At 48.9% G+C, this 23137-nt stretch overlaps 1 protein-coding gene across 1 annotated transcript in view; it reads left to right on the forward strand.

Moving 5' to 3' along the window:
* TTC7B (tetratricopeptide repeat domain 7B) overlaps positions 1 to 23137 on the forward strand; it is a 165483-nt gene that overhangs the window by 43675 nt on the left and 98671 nt on the right. Inside the window, exons 6-8 of the mRNA XM_008051404.1 lie at positions 6558 to 6730; positions 15812 to 15875; positions 18749 to 18886. Of these exons, the coding sequence (XP_008049595.1) occupies positions 6558 to 6730; positions 15812 to 15875; positions 18749 to 18886 (375 nt within the window). The remainder of the gene's footprint in view (positions 1 to 6557; positions 6731 to 15811; positions 15876 to 18748; positions 18887 to 23137) is intronic.

A 23137-nucleotide genomic window follows, 5' to 3' on the forward strand; every position in this document is an offset into this window, starting at 1 on the left:
CATGTTCTCTCTGGGAACTCGAGAAACACATCCATGAAGGCAAGTGGGATGTCGGCTGCCCGGATGTCAGGTGTGGAAGGGTCTTCTGTGCCTAGGACTGCTGCCAAGTCCGACGCTGGGTGCTTGTTGTCTGCCAATTTTATTGCCGTGAAACTTGGTGGAGAAATCTAAAACAGTTCCTTTCCCAGCTGATGAGCATCCTGGCCATTCTGTGACACAGCGCTCACCTCAACTTCCCACGGGGGACCATCATCGTTTCCACCTCTGAGTGTGCCCTCAGGGTCACTGCCTGGGGGTGTCTGGGTAAAGGCGCTTTCTGGAAGATGAGCAGGTGCCACTCATCACAGTGCTGTGGCAGCCATGGGAGACTGCGCCTTCTCCTATCTTGTCATCCATGCTACTGTGTTTAACCACGAGTCGTCATGTGCTGTGGGAGGATCACTCAGCTGAGCATGGCCGAGAGACTTGTGTTCTAGGAAATGAAGCCATGACTCCATGTCGATGTGTCTGGAGTTTTGGGGTGTAGACACACACTCATGGGGCCAAACAGCCAACATGCAGGCTTGCCTGGAGTTATAGGGCTGAGGGTTGGATGGGGGAGCAGCTTCACACATACACACACACACATGCTCATGCATACTCACTCATACAGTCACACACACAGTCAGACACGCACACATACACACTCATAGTCACACACATGTATATAGTCACATATATGCTCACATGCTCACACACAGTTGCACACACCCACACACACTCAGAGTTGCACAGTCAGATGCCTGCACATATAGTCGCATACATAGTCACCCACATAGGCACATACATGCTCACACACATACACACAGTTGCATACACACAGTCACATACACGCTCATACTCTTGCACATACTCAGTCACACACGCAAGTCACATACATGCTCACATGCTCGCACAGTTGCACTCGACACACATACATAGTCACACATGCTCACACGCTTGCACATACAGTCATACAGTCACACATAGTCACACACATGCTCATATGCTCACAGTCACACTCACACACATGCTCACACATTTGCACATACAGTCACACACAGACACAGTTACATGCACGCTCACACACTTACAGACACACACATAGTCACACACACCCACACACTCACAGTTACAGCCACACACAGTTACATGCTCACACTTGTACACGCAGACACACACACATAGTCACATACATGCTCACGTACAATTGCACTCAGTCACACACAATCACAATGCTTACACACTTGCATAGTCACACTCATACATACACACATGCTCACATGCCTGCACATAATCACAGTTGCACACTCAGACACATGCAAAGTTGCACATGCTCACATGCTTATGCACACACAGTACACACAGCCACATGCTTGCACAATCACACACAGTCACATGCTTACATACTTGTACACACTCAAGCAGTCACACACACTGCATATAGTCACACACACTTACACCTGCACACAAACTCACACAGTTGCACACATGCTCACATACTTGCTTACACAGTCACACATGTATGTTTGCACACAGTCACACACACATAATCACACACACTCATGTTTACACAGTTACATGCACAGTTGCACATACAGCCATACACAAGCTTACACACTCTCACAGTCACACACAGCCACACACTAACACACTTGCACACACATACTCACATGGTAGCACAGTCACATGCACACGGTCACACACATGTTTACACATTTGCACAAGCACAGTTGCACACAATCACACACACACAGTCATGTACTCATGCACACATAGTGACAGATGCTTGCACGTTTCCACACACTCATAGCTGGTCACACACATGCACAGTCACACTTGCTCACAAACATGTGCACAGTCACACAAAGTCATGCACACATAATCACACATGCTCATGCATTTGCACATACTCACACAGTTGTACACACAATCACACACATGCACATTTAGTCACACACACGCTCAGTCACACACTCACATAGTGACAGACACACGTTTGCACATACACAGTTGCACACAGTCACACGCATGCACATATAGTAACATAGTCATGCACGCACACATGGTGACAGACACGTTTGCATGCACTCACATAGTTGCACACACTCAGCCACACACATGCACATATAGTCGCACACACTCACACACTGACAGTCATATATACATACACAGTCACACACTCACACACTTGCACAGTCACACACACAGTCACGTACGTGCACATGCATGCAATCACATCGTTTACATGTTTGTGCACACACAGTCAACACATGCATAGTCACACATGCTTACACACCCACAGTCACACACACATGCACAGTCACACATACACTTGCACAGTCACATGCACACATAGTCACACACAGTTGTACACACACAGTTGCACATGCTCAGTCACATGCATGCTCACATGCTCGCTCACAGATACATGCACAGATACAGTCACAGACACATGCACAGTCATACCCATGCTCACACACTTGCACACAGTCACACACACTGTCACGTGCAAGTGGACATAGTCACATGCTCACATGTTTGCACACACAGTTGCACATGCACACTTACACATACACTCGCACATAGTCACAGTCACAAACATGCACACAGACACAACCATGCTCACCCACAATCAGACACACTCACAGTCACACACACATACACTCACATACATGCTCACACTCTCACACACCCCACCTAGAACTCACTTGACCCTTAACATTTACTTGTGTATTGATGTGGTTTTAGTGCCTTTATAATTTCAAACAAGACATTTCGATGTTTAGGGTTCTTTGGGGCAAAAGAACCTGTGGGACTGTGGATACAAATTGTTCCCAGATGTCTTCTCTCTCACACTGACCTGCCCAGCAGTCACAAACCCTCTCTTCTGGGCAGTGTGGCTGGCTCCTTCCAGGACTTGCAGCACAGGGAGAGTTTTTGATTTAACCGGCCCGTGCTGTCCTAACTGTTTAAAAGCACATTTTAGAAGCCAGCCTTTCCCACTTGCTGCAACAGGGCACATCTTCCTGCTGTGGACTCTCAGGCATGTGTGTTTCCTTAAGAAAACACATCGTCTGTCCCCACTGGGAGGTGAGAGCCCTGAGCACAGCAGGACCTGCCTCTGCTCACCCATGCTGTCCTTCCAGGTCAAGAGTTACTGCCGTGGTCATCTGAGATTCGTGTATCTTAGCTTTTAGAACACCAGGAGGCAGGATTCTGAATCGAGACATGCTAGGAAGGTGGGGGGAATCTCCCCAATTTTCTTCTGAGATGCGGTGATGAGTCCCTAGAGATCATCTGGGTAGACAGATGAGCCGCTGGGCGTCCTGCTGTCCACATTCACATGAAGGAAGATACCAACTCCTAACATGGCCCTGAGGTGCAGTGTACCTTTGTCTTGGCTGGTGGTCTTCAAGTGACCTCATATAAACTGGTTCTCATTGCATGGGTACTTCACCAAAGACATGCATCTGAGGAACTTTGAACAAATACACACTTCTATGCCCAACCTCAGAAATTCCATGGAGTAGGTCTGGGGCAGGTCCTGAGGGTCTGTTTTCTAGAGCTTCTGCAAATGATTTCTAGTCTACCCCAGTCAAGAAGCACTTCCTGGTCTTGGTGTACACTGGACATCAGAGACATTCTTCAGCTAATGCTATTCCTAAGACACTGTTTCCAGCCAGGCATGGTGTCTTACTCCTGGTAATCCCAGCACTTTGGGAGACAGAGGCAGGAAGGACCCTTGAGCCTAGGAATTTGAGACCAACCTAGGCAACATAGCAAGACCTCATCTCTACAAAAAATAAAAAATTAACTAGGTGTGGTGGTATATACCTGTAGTCCCAGCTACTTGGGAGGCTAAGGCAGAAGTATCGCTTGAGCTCAGGAAATCTAGGCTGTGGTGAGTCATGATCATACCATTGCACTCCAGCCTGGATTTCAGAATGAGACCCTGACTCAAAAAAAAGGGAAAGAAAAGAAAAAGTATATTTCTATCACCTTAATAACTATGACTCTTTTTAGATTTGCTGATAATTGCAAATGTATGATATTCTTATCAGATGGAAAAGTTGCTTTGTAAACTCTATCTGGCATGAGACCATAGCAGAGAAGGACTTAAAAGTACATTTACAGCAATTCCACTCCTAGGTATATACCCCAAATAACTGAAAATATGTGTTCAAACAAAAACATGCACGTGAATGTTTGTAGTAGCTCTAGTTGCCACAACCAAAAGGTGGAAGCAATCCAGATGTCTAGAACCGGTGAGTGGACAAACAAAACGTGGTGGATCCCACGGTGGAATATCATTTAACCCTCAAAAGGGGTGAGGGGCTGATATGTACATAGCATGGGTGAGCCTGAGAACATTATGTGGGTAAGGAAGCCAGTCTCAAAAGACTCACATTGTGTCATTCTGTTTATACAAAATGTCCAGGACAAAGAGCACACTCGTTGTTCCCAGGGTCTGGGTGGAAGTGGAGTGATTGCTTAAAGGGTTTCCTTTTGGGTAACGAGAATTTCTGGAACTGGGTAGTGATGATGGTTGCAGTGCTGTGAGTGCACTGAGTACCATGGAGTTGTCCACCATAAATGGTGAAGGTATGTGACGTGAGTTATGCCACAAATGCTAAACACACACACAAGTGTGTTTAACGATTAGGTCTGTGCATAAACATCCAGACCTCAGATCAGGCCACTCTTCTCCTTTTCCTCCTTTAATTCTGAATTTATTTTATATTTTCCAACAATTTTAATGCATTTGAACATAGAGGTTGAATGTAAAAAAGTAAAAGTGTCATGGCCGTTGGCATCCTATTGGCATTTCCCTCCCTTGTCTCCTTTTCTGAACTTCGTGGAGCGTTCCATGGCCACAGCCACCGTCCTTCCTAATCGGCTGTGCCCTGATGAAGCGATTTCTCTCTAAAATGTGCAGTCCCATCAAAACCCCATTTACAGATCCCTTGGGAAAGTTGATGCCCTGAGAGAAAATGAGATGAACCTGATCACCAGCAGTGAACTAACAAACTGTCCAGGACAGAAACATTTGCAGCCTCAGAGCTTGTCCACAGCAGATCTAGCCAGAAACTGCAGTTCCTTGTTTGCTCTCTTTGTCTCTACGTTTATTTCTCAGCCATCACAAGCAGAAGGTATCTTGCCAGTGGACGTTTCCAGCAGAATCATTAGTGTCTATGGCTGCTGTGAGATTGGAATGCAACTCTAGTGGAAGGTTCAGGAAAAGAGTGCAGGGATTGTTGAGGCCCTGAGAATCGTGTTCTTATGAGAGCTTTACAGATTGCTCAACTGGGGATGCTCAGAGAGCGTTCAATTTCCCATTTTTATAGACATTTAAAGCCAATGGGTCTTACTGGGGAATAATCAAGAAAATATGCCATTACCCATTGGTTATCAGAAACCACCAGGCCAGTGATTTGCTGGCATTAAAGTTTCCTTGTGGAGTTTCAAGAGATTTCTTGCAGATGGAAACTTAGCAAAGCTCTTTCCTGTAACATGTTTATTGAAGAAAGGCTCATTCTCAGAAGATCGCATTCCTCATCTACAAAGAACTCTAAAGTCTGTGGAGCCTCTGGTGGTTGAGGACTAACTGGGCCACCCCTGGCTCATCATGGGGAGTGTGAATGCCCCAGAATGCAATGCTTGTGTTTTCAGAGAGATTTTCTGAAATATTATAAATCCCCTTCTTTGTCACAGGAAGATTATGAGCTAAGTGAACGGACACACATCAGCCAACAGGACACCCCTCAGTCCATACCACACTCCCCCGTATATCATTCATGGTGCTGGCCTAGGCAGAGGGTTTGGGAACATGTGTCAGTCCACATCTGACTTAGGAGGACAAGGTTCAGTTGGTTCTGGGTTTTCCCCATCTGGCCCAAAGAAGCGTCTTTCCTGACCAGGACACACAGTCTCCACTTTTCCTTCTCTGTCTCCCAAGGCCAGTGGGAAGCTCAGGCCAGGAGACCCAGGGCATGCTTAGCACAGGTGCAGCGCCAACCCAAGGGGCAGAGCCATGCAGAGCTGGCTGTTGGTATTCTCAGAAGGAGAATCTTCTAAACTCTGCAGAGGACATCAGATTGTCAATAAGGAGATTTTTTTTTTCAAGGATGGCATCATATGCATTGAATTCTAACTTTTGCCAGGTTTGAGCATGAGCAGATACTGCTTAGGAGGTGATGAACACATCTGCAGTTCACTGATTATTTCCAAGAACTCTTAGAAGGGGCTTGGCTAAAAGTTTCCGTTTTAGGTATGAAACGTGTTGAGTGTTCTGGAGCGTATCAGGCAGGGTGGCACGAGGAGTGCCTGAATCTTCTTTTTAAGCCTTCAAATATCTTAATGTATCAGATTTCTTTTCTTTTTTTGTCATAAACTGATATTCTTTTCATCAACAAAGTAAACATTTTTAATTATGAGTCAGTCTTACAGTAGTGCTTAGCACAGAGCAATGATATTAATATCGAATGAATGAATGATCAATGTAGACTCACAGCTGTGCTCTCCCTCTGTGTCTTCAGACCATCGCCAGGCAGCTGGCGGAGATCTTGCTGCGGGGCATGTGTGAGCAGAGCTACTGGAATCCCCTGGAGGACCCACCGTGCCAGTCCCCGCTGGACGACCCTCTCCGGAAAGGCGCAAACACAAAAACCTACACGCTCCCACGGAAGGCACGCGTCTACTCCGGAGAGAAGTATGGAGGCCGCTGTCTTCACTCAAGGCTGGGGGGTGGGGGAGAAGCCGGGGAGTCCAGGGTGAGAAGCACAAGGGCAGATCCCTTTCCCTAAAGGAACATCCCAGGGGCAGGTCTCCTTTCCCATTGACAGACTTGTCTCGTGCTCACTGGCGCTCGGCAGGACCCAAGCATGGCAGGGATGTTCCAGGAGGAGGCCGCCTGTCTCCAGGCTGGGCTGTCACTGCATCATTCTGCTGGCCTTTGGGACGTTGGTCCTGTGTATTCCAAGAACCAGCACTGTCCAGCATCGAAGACAGGGCTGTCCATAAGCATTCATTCCTTTCTTCAGCAATGCCTTGATCCTTTTCTTTAAAACTCTTCTTTTAAACTGAACCGAATATAAGAAGGACTGGAAGTAACTGGAAGGCAGTGTCTCCTTAGAATTTCTTTATCTTTTTAAGTTTTAAATTTAGGACTTGATCACCTTGGAGAAAAATGGGCCAGAGAGCCCCCACAGTCTCAATAGGACTTGGGTGGGAGGAAGCAGGACATGTGAGGGAAAAGCAGGACATGGGTGGCAGCAGAACACACGTGGGGAAAAGCAGGACACAGGGGGCAGCAACATATGGCGGAAGAAGTTGTACAAAGGGGGCAGCAGGATATGGGGGGCAGCAGGACACAGGGGTAGGAGCAGCAGGACAAGGGGGGCAGGGGAGAAGCAGGACATGGTGGAGCAGCAGGACATGAATGGGCCAGAACATAGAGGGGCAGCAGGACATGGGGGGGCAGGAAGACACTGGGGGATAAACAAGATGCAGGGGAGGCAGCAGGACAGAGTAGGCAATGGGACATGAGGAGTCAGTGGGTCACAAAGGGGCAGCAGGACACGGGGGAAGAAGCAGGTCACAGGGGAGCCAAGCAGGACTCAGGAGTGGCAGCGGGGCATGGGGGAGCAGCAAGACACAGGGCGACAGGACACGGGGTGGGGGGGAGGAAGCAGGACATGTGAGGGAAAAGCAGGACATGGGTGGCAGCAGAACACACGTGGGGAAAAGCAGGACACAGGGGGCAGCAACATATGGCGGAAGAAGTTGTACAAAGGGGGCAGCAGGATATGGGGGGCAGCAGGACACAGGGGTAGGAGCAGCAGGACAAGGGGGGCAGGGGAGAAGCAGGACATGGTGGAGCAGCAGGACATGAATGGGCCAGAACATAGAGGGGCAGCAGGACATGGGGGGGCAGGAAGACACTGGGGGATAAACAAGATGCAGGGGAGGCAGCAGGACAGAGTAGGCAATGGGACATGAGGAGTCAGTGGGTCACAAAGGGGCAGCAGGACACGGGGGAAGAAGCAGGTCACAGGGGAGCCAAGCAGGACTCAGGAGTGGCAGCGGGGCATGGGGGAGCAGCAAGACACAGGGCGACAGGACACGGGGTGGGGGGGAGGAAGCAGGACATGTGAGGGAAAAGCAGGACATGGGTGGCAGCAGAACACACGTGGGGAAAAGCAGGACACAGGGGGCAGCAACATATGGCGGAAGAAGTTGTACAAAGGGGGCAGCAGGATATGGGGGGCAGCAGGACACAGGGGTAGGAGCAGCAGGACAAGGGGGGCAGGGGAGAAGCAGGACATGGTGGAGCAGCAGGACATGAATGGGCCAGAACATAGAGGGGCAGCAGGACATGGGGGGGCAGGAAGACACTGGGGGATAAACAAGATGCAGGGGAGGCAGCAGGACAGAGTAGGCAATGGGACATGAGGAGTCAGTGGGTCACAAAGGGGCAGCAGGACACGGGGGAAGAAGCAGGTCACAGGGGAGCCAAGCAGGACTCAGGAGTGGCAGCGGGGCATGGGGGAGCAGCAAGACACAGGGCGACAGGACACGGGGTGGGGGGGAGGAAGCAGGACATGTGAGGGAAAAGCAGGACATGGGTGGCAGCAGAACACACGTGGGGAAAAGCAGGACACAGGGGGCAGCAACATATGGCGGAAGAAGTTGTACAAAGGGGGCAGCAGGATATGGGGGGCAGCAGGACACAGGGGTAGGAGCAGCAGGACAAGGGGGGCAGGGGAGAAGCAGGACATGGTGGAGCAGCAGGACATGAATGGGCCAGAACATAGAGGGGCAGCAGGACATGGGGGGGCAGGAAGACACTGGGGGATAAACAAGATGCAGGGGAGGCAGCAGGACAGAGTAGGCAATGGGACATGAGGAGTCAGTGGGTCACAAAGGGGCAGCAGGACACGGGGGAAGAAGCAGGTCACAGGGGAGCCAAGCAGGACTCAGGAGTGGCAGCGGGGCATGGGGGAGCAGCAAGACACAGGGCGACAGGACACGGGGTGGGGGGGAGGAAGCAGGACATGCGGTAGAGGGAGAGAAGCAAGACATGGTGGGGAGAAGTGGGACATGGGGGGAGAAGTGGGACACAGGGAGGGGAGAAGCGGGTCATGGGGGATGTAGTGGGACACGGGGAGCAAAGCAGGACACAGGGAAGTGAAACGGGACATTGGGGGGGCATAGTGGAACACAGGAGCAGCCGGAGATGCAGGGCAGTAGGACACGAGGGGGAGAAGTAGAACATGGGGCAGCAGGACACGGAGGGGAGAAGCAGGACACAAGAGGCAGCAGGACATGGGAGGGAGACGCAGGACACGGCGGGGGGGCAGCCAGACACAGGGGTGGGGGAGAAGCAGGACATGGGAGTTAGCAAGTCACGAGGGTGGACAGCAGGACACAGGGGTGGGAGCAGCAGGACATGGGGGGAAGGGAGAAGCAGGATACGGGGGGCAGCAGGACATGGGGGATCAGCAGGACACCGGGGGGTAGAAGCTGGAAACGGGGGAGCAGCAGGAGTAAGCAGAACATGGTGGAGCAGCAGGATGGAGTGGGGGGAGAGAAGGTGGGAGGCAGGCAGGATGCTCAACTCATCCCTGATTCCTCTCAGAGTGCCTTTAGCTCTGTCTGCCAGTTTCTCCAAGGACAGGCCTGATGGCTTCTCAGAGTCTATATGTGAAGGAAGGGGAACCCGGGTGACTAAATAGGAATATCTCTGGGTTTCACCAAATTGGAGAAGTGGCTAAGGGGCCACAGGCTGCTGCTTCTACAGTCCCCAACAAGTGTGGGGGGATTCCTATCTCCACGTGACCTCAGAAGGTGACTTGTGTTTCCCAGGGCTGATGTTCCCAAGGCCGCTCCTCTCCACTGTCCTCTGGAGTCTAGGTCTGGCGTCTCTCCCAGCTTGTGCTTCTTACATGGGTTCAGCTGAGTTACGTGTTCCCAGCTTTCTCCTGGGTGTGCTTTAATAGATGTTTCTTCCCCCTTTTGCTCTTCAGGCCTTATCTGGATTCATAAAACATCTGTTCTAGCAATTCCCACACTCTCCCTTTAAAAATATTGACCCACCTTATGAACTAGTTACTATCAGGTCTGGGCTGACATTTGCATCTTAAAATAGACCCTAGTGTGGTCGTTCACTTTAGATGCTTCTGAATGGCCAAGGTGCCTGGTGCATTCAGGAGTACAGTTTCCACGCTTCCCTCAGTCCTGTGAGACTCCTAGATGGAGTTCTGGGTGTCTCTGGGTGCTGTTCCAATGTGGCATTACCCCTTGGAGGCAGAGCAGCCCACATCTCCTCTGCCTCCCTCAACCACTCAAGCTTTGTCACTCTGCTGATGTCAGCGTCCTCTTTCCTGAAGAGAATCATGGGACAAATGCAGATCCTCAAGGGTCTCCCAAGCAAGCCTCCCCATGGGAGCACTGGTTACGGAGTCACACATTTTGTTTCACAAATACACTTGATTGGTTTTTTAAGAGCTGTTTTATTGAAACACAGTTCGCATATTATACAATTCACCATTAAAGTGTGTGTTTCAGTGGCTTTTAACATACTCACATAGTTGTGCACCCATCACCGGAGTCAACTTTAATACATTTCTGTTACCCCAACAATAAACCCAGCACCTCTTAGCTGCCACTTTCCTGCCTCCCAGTTCCTTGGATTTTCATATCAATTTCAGGATCAGTTTGTTTACCTCTGGAAAAACAAAACAAAACGGGAAGCTGGGATTTTGATAGGAATTACATTGAATTTGTAAGTCAATGTGGGGTGTGTTGCCATCTTTAAAATACTGTCTTCTGATCCACGAACATGAGCTGTTTCTCTATTTATGTTGTCTTTGTCTTCTTTCACCAGTGACTAATAGTTTTCAGGACATAAGGTTTGCATTTCTGTTGTTCAACTCACCCCCATGTTTGTGTTTGTGTGCTGTTCTTTTTGATGCTATTGTAAATGGAGTTGTTTTCTTCGTTTCATTTTTGGGTTATTCCTTGCCAGCAGATGGAAATGCTATTGATTTTGTGTATTGATCTTGTATACTGCAATCTTGCTGAACCCGTTTATTAGTTCTAATAGTTTTATAGATTCCTTAGGACTTTATATAGACAAGATCATGTCATCCTCAATAGTGTTACTTTTTTCTTCCTAGTTCAATGCTTTTTATTTCACTTTCTTCCCTAATTGCCCTGGCTAGAGCCTCAGTACAATGTGATAGATGTGGCCAGAACGGGCATCCTTGTCTCATTCCTGAGTCCAGGAAAGAGGAAGCAGCAGAACTCTCACCAGGTGTGAAATCTCAGAGATACCCGTCATCAGGTTAAGAAATTTCCTCCTGATTCCTACTGTGTTGAGTGTTTTTGTTATTAAAGGGTGTTGAATTTTGCCAACCACTTTTTTTGTATCAGTTGAAATGATGGTGTGGCTTTTACCCTTTGTTCTAATGCTATGACATACTACATTAATTGATTTTCAGATGTTAAGCCAACCTGCATCCCTGGGATAAGTCCCACCAGGCCATGGTGTCTAGTCTCTTTTTGTTTATTGCTGGGTTCTATTTTCTAATATTTTGTTGAAGATGTTTATATCATATTATAAAAGATACAGTTCTGTAGTTTTCTTCTCTCATGATGTTTTTGTCTGATTTTGGTGTTAGGGTAACACTGGCCTCACAAAATGAATTGGGAATGATTCTCTCCCTTCTGCTTTTTGAAAGAGTTGGTGGAGAATTGGTATTAATTCTTTAAGTGTTTGGTAGAATTCACCAGTGAAGCCAACTGGTCCTCGGCTTTTCTTTGTAGGAAGTTTTTTTAATACTAACTTAATCTCTTTACTTGGTATAGGTCTATTCATATTATCTGTTTTTTCTTGAGTCAGTTTTAGTAGTTGGTGTCTTTCTAGAAGTTTGTCTATTTCATCTAATTTGCCAACATAATAGTTGTTCGCGTTATTTCCCTTACAATTTTTTTTTAATTTCAGCAAGTTTGGCTGTCATGTTCCCTCTTCCATTTCTCATTTTAGTAATGTGACTCTTCTCTCATTTTTGGGTTCAGTCTAACTAAAAACTTGTCAATTTTGTTGATGTTTTGAAGAACCAACTTTGGGTTTTATTGATTTTTTTCTATTGTGATTTTGTTCTCTGTTTCATTAATTTCCACACTAATCTGTGCCCTCAGTCATCACCATCAGTCTTTGGCTTTCCAGTCTTGTGTGTTCAAACCCCCACTTCTTGGGTCTGCTCATCTGGGTTATCCTGTTGGGGCTGTACTTGTCTGCTTGTTCTCCATTGACAGCAGGAGTTGGCCAGTCCACGCCGGCAGAAGCATATGCTCACCCAATCAGCAGTGCCGGCTGAGGTGGAGAAGGGACCAGGCAGTGCCCCTCCCGTACTTTGGTCAACAGTCCCAGACTCACCTCTTCCCCTCAGTCTCTCATGTGAGGAAAGAGTAGGAAGAAACTTTAGATGGCAGAGAACCTCTGGCTCCAGCAGACCACAAGGACCATCCAGAATAAGTGGCCATTATTAATGCCGCAGGAAAGCCGGCTCGCCAGGAAGTGCTGCACCCTTCACCGCAACCCAGACGTGAAATGGGTGCAGGGTGCTCACTGTCTGCCGTTTTGATTTCCCTGAGAAATACAATGTGAGAATCCTGGGAAGAAAGAGAGGAGGGATTGTGTAGCATGAGCCTTCTTTTCTTACTTCTAGATATTTCTGCAGAGACTCTTACTGGCTTTTGCTTATTTATTTTTAGGATAAGCTTTCTAGTGACATAAAACATATGTAGAGAAAAAGAAACAAATTGAAAGTATAAAACCTGATGAATTTTCCCCACATGAACGTATCCACGTAAGGAGCGTCCTGATCAGAAAACAGACAAATTGTCAGTGTCCTGACAGCCCTCTGTCCTCTCCTGGTCACTACCTCATCCAAGGGCCACCCTCTCCTGGTCACAGTAATCAGTCTGGCCCACTTTTGAAATTTACATAAATGGAATTATGCAGTATCTACTCTTGTATGCTTAACGTCTTTTGTCTAACTTTATTTTTTTAGGTCAGAGTCATGTTTTGTTGCCCAGGCTGGAGTACAGTGGCATGATCATAGCTTGCCACAGCCTCAACCTCCTGGGCTCAGGTGATCCTCCCACCTCAGCCTCCCAAAGTAGCAGACAGGTGCATACCACCGTGCCCAGCTGATTTTTAAAAAAATTTTTTTTATACAGACAAAGTCTCGCTGTGTTGCCCAGGCTGGTCTAACTGTATATTTGAAAGATTCCCCCATATTTCTGCATGCAGCAGTGGCTTTATTCATTGCTGCAAAGTATTCCATTTATGACCATCCTCCAGGGCAGTGACCCATTCTACATGTGACAGATACAGGGGTTATTTCCCATTTGAGGTGAATAGGAACAGTGCTACTTGGACATTCCTGTACATGTTCCTTAGCATATGCAGGCGTGTGCTACAGTCAGGTGCATTTTTCCTTTCATTATGTTCCTCCTTGTAGAAGGTATTTGAGATGGCCCCGTTATCAAACGCATGTTAGACCCAATAATTAACACATAGTAGGCAGAAGTTTAAAATCTGCTGTTGTGGACAGTGGTTGGTACTGGTATTGCCAGGAGGTGGCCGCTGGTGAGCGTGTGCTCCCCTGTGTTCTGGGTCTGGAGGGAGAGTGACATTCATGGACACTGATTGTCCTGTTAGTTGGTAAATTCACCCAGAGTAAGAAAATGGGCAATTTGCCTGTAGGTCCCCGTGAGTTGGGGTGTGGCTGGGATGGCGACCACTCCTTCACCAACCACCCTTGATGCTTGCCCTCATACCTGTGTGCCCCCATTTTTTCCCAGAACCCTCTGTTTCTCACCTTGCCCTTCACCAGCTTCCTCTGAGTTTGGGGCCTCAGTTTCCCATTCTTTGAGGTACCCCAAGATCTCCCCCTGAGGCTCTTGGGTCCCACAGAAGGAAGGCCCTAACAGTTGACCTTTGACCCTGGGCTTCACACTTCCCTGAGCAAGGAGAGAGGAAAGGGTAGCCAGAAATGGGTAGAGGACCTGTCATTACTGAGAGGGGACATGCCCAGTCAGAGATCCTTGGATGCATCTCTTAAACTCCCCTTTGTTCCTGCATCTTCCTGGCACCCCAGGGAGGTCACGGTGCTCTTGGGGTCCTGCCATGCCTGTCATATAGGGAGGGTCAGGAAGTGGAGTTAGAATCACTTCATGTGTGGCTTGTGAACAGCTCTGGCAAAATCCCACAGCCCAGCATTTCAGCAGGCTGTTGGCTGAACTGGCTGGTATCAAGTCATGTGAGCATGGTGTCCTCTCCTAAGTAGACTGGACCTTGCAGAACTGGCTAACCATGGCAGATGGGGACACCATTGCTGTATTTTCAGGGTTCCAGTTGCGTGTCCGCACAAGCCAGGACTTCAGGACATGATTGCTGGGCATACACACACATACACATGCATCCACACACATGTGCATTCACACATGGGGTATTTGCAGGGAATGCTCAATTCAGAACCTTTCAACAATTCTGAGTTAGCGACAAGGAGCACTCCATCTTCTGAGCTAGTCCCCCATTGCCTCACCTGCCTTCTTCAGGAAGTCACCGCAGATCCAAGCCTTGCTCCTCACTCTCAGGGTAGCCTTTTCCTAGAGCCGCATCCCTGGCAGAGCAGCAGAGCATTCCAGGGCTTTCTTACCCAGTGACGGTGGAGCTGTGGGGAGCAGCCTAGGCCCTGCACTCTGTCTCTCCTGCTCTTCGCAGCCCTGTAATACCACACGAGCATCGCCAGCACATCAGCAAGAACAAGTGTTTATGATAATTTGGAAAACATGGTTTGCTGTTTTTTAGGGGGACGTCTCTTCAATTAAGAGATTGTATAGTTACCACAGGAAGATGTGCATTTTATCATTATTTAGTCATCTTCAGACCATCCAGGAGTTCTTTTCTACCAAGTTCATTTTTATATATTGCAAACTCTTCTGTTCCATGAAAAAAAAAATAGAGTTTGGCCCAGTTGGTGACAACACTCACAGTTCTACTGAAAGGATTCCAGAGCTTTAGAAGAGCAGGGAAAATGCTGCAAGTCTTTAAAAGTGCTCACAGCACAAAAAGTAGGGTGCAGAGCATGCAATCCAGGCTATGTTTGGGTTTCTATTGTTCTCCAGTCCTGGGCATCACTGAACCCAAAAGCTTTTTCTTTTAATCCAAGATTCTAGAGTTAGCCAAATTCCACAAAACAGATGAATAAGGCAGTTTGTACATACTACCTCATAGTAAAACATGTGCATTTAAGTTAGAGAGCTCGCTAGATTCTTCTAGTATCGGAGAACTTTTCAAACTCTAAACTTGCTTCCGGTCTCTTATTTCATCTAACTGGCAAGATAGCATATGCCAGTCGGCAGGCAAGAGGTAAGAAGAGCACTGTGTAGTGAGCCATCTGCAGCTTATGACTCCCTCTGGGTTTGGAGAACACTCAGTTGACTGGAATCTAAGTTTGTGCCTCAGCAGTGGGTACGTATGTGAGCCGGGGTTTTAACTTGGTTTTTACACTTTACTGTAGCTGAAATGCGTGGCTAGAATATATTAATTCCATAGATGATGGTGGAAATAGGCAAACTCATTCAAGTATCCAAATTCTGTAGTACTTTCCACATTCTGTGCAACATCCCGAAGCCCTCAGCATCCGGCTCTGCTTGTACCTGTGTGTTTCTCGTTCCTCTGGAGCTGCCATCATCCAAGTCAGTTTTCTTTCCACAGCATCTTCTGTCCTCAGGAAAACACCGAGGAGGCCCTGCTGCTGCTGCTGATCAGCGAGTCCATGGTGAGTGAGGGCGCTCCTCCCTGCTTCTTCTGGCCCTGTAGGCCTTCTGGGGACAAGGCTGTTCCTCAGACTCTTTCTCGAGAGACAAGGCTTTCTGGAGGGAGGCCTAGGGGAAAGCAGCACAGGTTGAACGAGAAGACATATTTTGACTCTTGGACGGGCTGGCGGTGTCTCAGGACACCTGGAGCTTGGCGTGTCTCCTCTAGGTCCTGGTGCATTCGTTCACCTTGTGTGGGTTGAATACAGCACTGGCAGGACACAGCCACGATGACTACGAGGGAATCTGGAGAGGGGAGAAGCCCCAGAGGGTGGCCTTCGTGGAATGCTCAGCTCGCCCTGCTGGAAAGTGGTGGTGTAGGGCAGATCACGTGAGCTCTGGCATCTATGAAGGAGCCCAGGGGGCCACTCTATCCTGCCATCCGGCCCTGCTTGGAGGATGGGGAAGTAGGATAGGTCACATGGGCTCTGGTGACCACGATGGAGCCAACCATCCTGCCGCTCAGCCCTGCTGGGGGAGGTGGGATTTACCAGACCATCTGATTCCTTTGAAGCTTTTTCTCAGTGTTTGACTGTGACATGGAATTTAGGTTTAAAATGGCCTCCTTCGCAGCATGTTGGGCTTCAACTGTGTGAATTACTAGGTGTCTCCGACTCTTCTGCTGCTTAGCTGAAGTGATAGAAATGGATAATTCTCAGAAGTTGAGATCCCCTTAAGATTTGGCTCTCAATTTCCAGAAAAATCCCATCAGGGGACGTTGAAATCCAGTGAGGTCATCAGTGAGTGTGAACGGCTAAGCTTCTACCCAAATGATTACATTCCCTGTAAATCATTCGTACAATGTAAGGGAGAGATCTAAGTTGCCTTTGGAAGCCTTTTTTCATGTCTTTTGACTCCTTGATTTTTTTCAGTTTTTAGAGAGAAAATGAATGTGCTCAATTTTAGAACCAAAATGAAAATTGCTGTTTTCTGGATGTCTGAGAACATTGTGTTCCCTGAGGGTTCTGACTTTAGCGTAGAAGCATAGATGTGACCTTGTCTCTCTACCTGCAAGGGATCATGAACCCACACTGCTTTCCCATCCAAATGGTGTTTTTCCTCAGAGAAAGGGGTATCAGAGCTTGATTTGCACAATTATCACTAAGACAATATTCTGAGATATTTATTATTTGTGGATCTGTTTGAGTGTATTGTATCTTTTTAATCAAAGGATACTGGTACTTTCTCTGCAAATGAAAATTTATGTATTTGGTCTAACCTGAAAGTCTCTTGTAAATGGCATTTTGTTTGGTTTTGTTCTCTTCCAGGCTCTGGTCTTAGCCTGGAGCATTTATAGCAGATAAATAGAACGAGACCAGGGAGCAGGCCTTTCTTCCCAAGCCCCATCGGGCTCAGATGTCCCCCCAGCAAGAGAAGCTTAGGATGGAGTCTCAAAAGCAGCTGTTTCCACAGGGAGGCACTGGGTAGGGAGTGGCCTATCTCACATTGTCTCATTGTCTTTGACATTTAGGAGTTAGGAACTTTAAAGTAAGTCCTAATGGACAACTAGAAGTAAACACCTGGGACTCACCTCAAGAAGAAAGCGTTTTGTGTCATTAGCGAGCAGGAAGGTGTGAGGGGCCTTTCAGAAGGTCAAGTGGGCCTGCCAAAAAGGTGATCTGGAGCCACAGGAGAGTCCAAGAAGCCCTTCCCTGCTCCTGGGGACAGACAGACTGGAGATACCTACTCACCAGCAGAGGGAAGGGCTGGCAGAACCCATTGGTCCTGGGCTCCCTGTAGGGGCAAGCTGTGAGTCTTGGTCCACGGGATGCACCTGGGGGCTGTGGGGAATGAAGGCTCAGAGTCTTGGAAACCGTTGCTGTGGAGCGTGGGACTTCCAGACGGATGAGACGGTTAAGTTCCCGTGTGCCTGGTGCATCTCTCTGCCAAGCAGTGGGGATGTGAAATTGGTGCAGTGTTCTCTTGAGTCCTCTGTGAGAACATATGTTTATCTATTTTTGTGTGTGTGTCGGGGTCTCACTCTGACACCCAGGCTAGAGTGCAGTGGCACTATCACAGCTCACTGCAGCCTGACCTCCTGAGCTCAGGCTATCTTCTCACCTCAACCTCCCAAGTAACTGGGACTACAGGCACACACCACCACGCCTGGCTTTTTTTTTTTTTTTTCTTTTTGATAGAGATGATGTCTCACTATGTTGCCCAGGCTGGTCTCGAACTCCTGGACTCAGGTAATCCTCCCAGTGTGCTGGGATTACAGGTGTGAGCCACTGCACTAGCTGGTAATATCTTTTAAAGTGAAACCTGCTTCCTGTTTTCTCCTGTATGCTCTCCTGTATGCTCTTCACAAGGCTGAGGTCTCCATGGTCTGTTCCAGTGAGGACATCCTGCAGGGCTGAGTGTCTCTTGGTGGTACAGGAGAAGTATGATGTATCTCTGTGGGACCATAAAATTGATGGCGCCACATGGTGCCAGGACGCGGAACTGCGAGTTCCTGGTCCGTAACGTGGAGTAGGCATGGGGTCTGTCCGCAGGCACGGCAGGCCCTGGAGTGGTGGCGGGCTCTGCCCCCCAGGGCACGGCTGCATCTGCAGTGAGATCGGCCTCAGCCCAGGAAATGATCCCTCAGCATCAGCCCCCAGACACTGGTCAACACAGGCAGTGCCCTCTGTGTCCACACTCCAGGCTCCAGAGCTGAGGTCAGAGACCCCATCCCATCATGGTTTTGAATCAGTGGTGCTGGGTGCCAAGCCCTTGCTCACCCCGGCCCTGTCTCCAGCCCTTGGAGACTGGTGGGGGAGGAGGCAGGGAGGAGGCCCTGGTGGCTTCTCTGTACACGGGGTGGCTCACATCTGCTTCTCTTCCATGCTGTCCCCAGGCCAACCGGGATGCTGTGCTGAGCCGGATCCCTGAGCACAGGAGCGACCGCCTCATCAGTCTGCAGAGTGCATCTGTGGTCTACGACCTGCTGACCATCGCTCTTGGTAGAAGAGGCCAGTACGAGATGCTGTCAGAGGTACAGGCCTGGTGGCCTACCCAGTGGTGGCTGTGGGCATGGGGTGGCCTGGGGAAGGGCTTTGAGACCCAGTCGCTGGCAACCGCGTGACCTCAGGCTGGCCATTTAACTCTAGTTTCCTCCCTGTAGAGTGGACACGCACTAAGTGACCAGGCGTGGGGCTGAGGTACAATCTCTTGCCACCAGTGGCTTGTGGCCCTCCAGGCTGGGAACTGAGGGTGAGGGCAGCAGGTGTTTTTCAAGCGGTTTCTCTTCTGTTACCGAAAGCCCCCACCGTGACTTAATTTCCTTAGGAATCAGATTTTGCTTAATGTACCTGTGCATGACTCCTAGGGAAGGGGCGGGTTCAGGCAACATGTCATCAGGTCAGCTGGTATCAACTTTTGTCTAGAGGGTATGCTTGTTAGAAAGGCCCTGGTGGGTCCAGATCCCATCCTCGGTGCTGCTGTCTCTCCAACTCGGCTTCTAAGCAATGCTCAGATGGGACACAACTGCCTCAGGCCTCCAGGAAGCGACCATTCGTCCTGACTGTGGCTGTGTGATTAGGGTGTGGCCCAGAGCCCCAGTGCCATCAGGCAGGACCCAGTCAGTAACCAGATTGCCTGATCATTTCTTCAGCAAAATCACATGACGGGGAGAAAGGGAGAAGAAGCTGTTATGTCAAAAGGAGCTTTTCCCTGTTACTTGTTTCTCTTTCTAAATTTACATCCATTGCTACAGCCTCTGGCAGGGGGATGGGAGTGAGACGCAGTGACAGATTGGCTGAAGTCAGACCGGGGCCCAGCCAGCCCAGAGCTGCCAGTACAACCCCGGGCAGCAGGAGCCGGGAACCCTGAGCCCACGCGGCCTGGGCTTCTTTTTAGTCTTTGGCTCGGTGACTCTACAGCACAGTGGTAGCTCGACCCTCAGGAAGAGCAACCCCTCACAGACACTGGGAGTGGCAAGGAGCGCGGGCTCAGGAAGTGTCAGCCCTAGGCCCGTCACGCGCTCATTTCACACGTGTCTCCAGTGCTGCACGTCACCATGGTTTTCAGAGGCTCATTGTGGGCCCTGAAAGCTGTGTGGGAAGGAGCGCTGCTTTCCCTTTCATTTCAACAGTGGCCCCGTTGGCATGACAACCGTACTATTAAAAGTAAAGCAACAGGCCCCTCCCTGTGCTTTCAGAAAGAACCCAAGCTGCCAAGGGGGCTGTTTCTTGTGCTTGTCTGCAAATGGCTCCACTTTGACAGAATATTACAGAGTCCTCTTTGAAAGTTGTGTGGGTTCCCCCCAAAAGCAAGGCAGGTTTAAGGACAAGATGGTGTCTCCATCTTTCCTGATGAGCTCTTATTCACTTAGGCTAACTCTCAACAGCACTGTGGTTCTGAGGGTGCTGCTGTGTGACTCACAACGGCACCAGAGGGACACCCACACCTGCCTAATGTAAATGCCCGTGGTGCATCCAGCCAAGTCAGCCGAACGACCCATGGACGTCAGCTTCATTCAGAGTCGGGCACTCGTGCAGCCCCCTGTGTGCTGGGGAAGCCCGGCCTGGAGCTGGGTGCGGAGGCCCAGAAGGCATCAGTGGGCGGGACACAGCTGGAGCCACGGACTTCAGGGAAATCTGGGCAGAGTGCTGACCCACTGGGTACTCAGTACAGTCTCATGGAGTCCACCATGCCTCTAGCAGCATGCAAGCCATCCTGCCTGCTTTCCTTGTTTCACAGGTCCCTAGACGAGCAACGAGTATGTCACCCGGCAGCAAAATCACATGACGGGGAGAGAGGGAGAAGAAGCTGTTATGTCAAAAGGAGCTTTTCCCTGTTATTTGTTTCTCTTTCTAAATTTACATCCATTGCTACAGCCTCTGGCAGGGGGATGGGAGTGAGACGCAGTGACAGATAGACTGAAGTCAGACCGGGGCCCAGCCAGCCCAGAGCTGCCAGTACAACCCCGGGCAGCAGGAGCCGGGAACCTCTGAGCCCACACGGCCTGGGCCTCTTTTTAGTCTTTGGCTCGGTGACCAAAGCGAACATCATTTCATGGGAAAGGGTACAGGGAAGGGATGGGCCCAGTTTAGGGCAGAGTGTAGAACAGCTGCCTGCTCTGGCCCCACTCCATGGCTTGGTCCAAGGGGAAGCATCCCAGCCTCTGTTGGGGCCTGGGATCTCCATTCTCACAAGTGTGGTGGCGCTCTATTGAATCAAGGCTTGCGTTCTTGTGGCCCTCACAGAAAACACCCCAATGCCTGGGAGTGGTCCCAAACCTTGGTGTTGTATGCTTCAGAGAAGCAAGATATCTGGGTATGTACCTCAGGCTTTGATTTTTGCTTTTTAAAGAAATGCCATTTTAACCTTTGTAAATTATACAAAGTGCAGGGGCATTTAATAACATGAACGATGTTGTGCAACTGCTGTCACTATTTCCATGCTTTTTCATCATCCTCAACAGGAATTCCCATGAAGCAATAGCTTGCCATCTGCTCTTCCCGCAATACCCTGGTAACCTCTCACCTAATTCCTGTCTCCATGAGTTCGCTTGTTCCAGGTCCCTTGTAAAAGTGGAATCGTGCAATACTGGCCCTCTTATGTCTGGCTTACTCCACTTAACCTGACGTGTGTGAGGCTCTGCCGTGTTGTAATAGCACACCTGATGGCGTGGATCAGAATTCCATGCCTTGTCCTGGCTTAGTAATATTCCATTGTGTGAATTTGCCACGTGCTGTAATGGCCACCTGGGTCATTTCTGCCTCTTGGTGGTTGTGAATAATGCTGCAGTGAACGCTGGCATGCGCATGTCTGAGTCCCTGTTTTCAGTTCTTGGGGCATATGCCTCAGTGGAATTGCTAGGTCATATAGCATCCTGTGTTTAACCTTTTGCGGAACTTACGGACTGTTTTTCCTGGTGGCAGTGTCATTTTCCATTCCCACCAGCAGGAGCCGAGGATTCCAGTTTCTCCAATTCCTCACCAATACTTGTTGTTTTTAAATTAGAGCCATCCTGGCAGGGTGAAATGGCATCTCCTCGTGGAATTACTTTTTTTCTCCCTAATGACTAAGGATGTTGAACGTCTTTTCATGTGTTTATTAGCCGTTTGTGTATCTTCTTGGGTGAAGTGACTATTCAAATCCCCCACCCATTTTTAAATTGGGTTTTTGTCTTTTCGTCGCTTAGTTACAATTGTTCTTCATTTGTTGAAGATACTAAAGTCTGGCTAGACATATAATTTGCAAATATTTTCTCTCATTGTGTAGGTTGTCTATTTACTTTCTTGATATGTATCCATAGAAGTGTGGAGTTTTTTTCTCGGAATCTTAATTCTATTTCATTAGTCTATATATTAATACCTATCCTTATGCACCACCTTATTTTGATTTCTGGAGCTTAGTCAGCTTGAAATCAGGAAATTTGAGTCTTCCAACTTTGTCCTTTTTCAGGATTGTTTTGGCTGTTCAGTGTCCCTTGCAATTCCCTGTGAATTTGAGGATTGACTTTTCCGTTTCTGCAAAAAATAAAAATTTTAAAAAGATCACTAGGCTGTTGACAGGGGTTGAGTTGAGTTGGTAGGTCTCCCTGGATGACCTTGCCCCCTGAGCAGTGCTCATGCTTTAACATCAGATCTGAGCTTGAATCTCAGCTCGCTGTGTCACAAACTGAGTATGAACTTAAGCAGATTCCTTCACCTCTCCAAACCTGCCCCTTAGGTGGAAAACACAGGTAACAATAGGGCCTACCTCCTGAAGGTTATCGTGAGGATTAAAGAGATAGTGTAGCTGGGCGCTGTGGTGTGTCACTGTAATCCCAGCTACTCGGGAGGCTGAGGCAGGAGGACTGCTTGAGCCCAGGAGTTTGAGACCAGCCTGGGCAATATAGCAAGATCTCAATCTCCTATAGATAGTGCAAAGGAGAGAGAGATGCAATGTTCATGTTTATTATTATTATTACTGGTGGTGTTAAGAATTTGCTTCCTTTTTTTTTTTTTTTGAGTTGGAGTCACTCTGTCGCCCAGACTGGAGTACAGTGGCACGCTCCCAGCTACTGCAGCCTCGACCTGCGGGGCTCTGGCGATCCTTCCGCCTCAGCCTTCCAAGTAGCTAGAACTACAGGCGCGTGCCACCACACCTGGCTAATTTTTTGATTTATTGTAGAGAGGACATCTCGCCAAGTTGCCCAGGTGGGTCTTGAACCCGCGGGCTCAGGCAATCCACTCACCTCAGCCTCCCAAAGTGAGGGATTACAGTGAGCCCGGCAAGAATTTGCTTTCTATATAAA

The sequence above is a fragment of the Carlito syrichta genome, unplaced genomic scaffold (genome assembly GCF_000164805.1).
Source record: "Carlito syrichta isolate Samal-C Ts95f unplaced genomic scaffold, Tarsius_syrichta-2.0.1 Scaffold171376, whole genome shotgun sequence".
Classification (NCBI taxonomy): domain Eukaryota; kingdom Metazoa; phylum Chordata; class Mammalia; order Primates; family Tarsiidae; genus Carlito; species Carlito syrichta.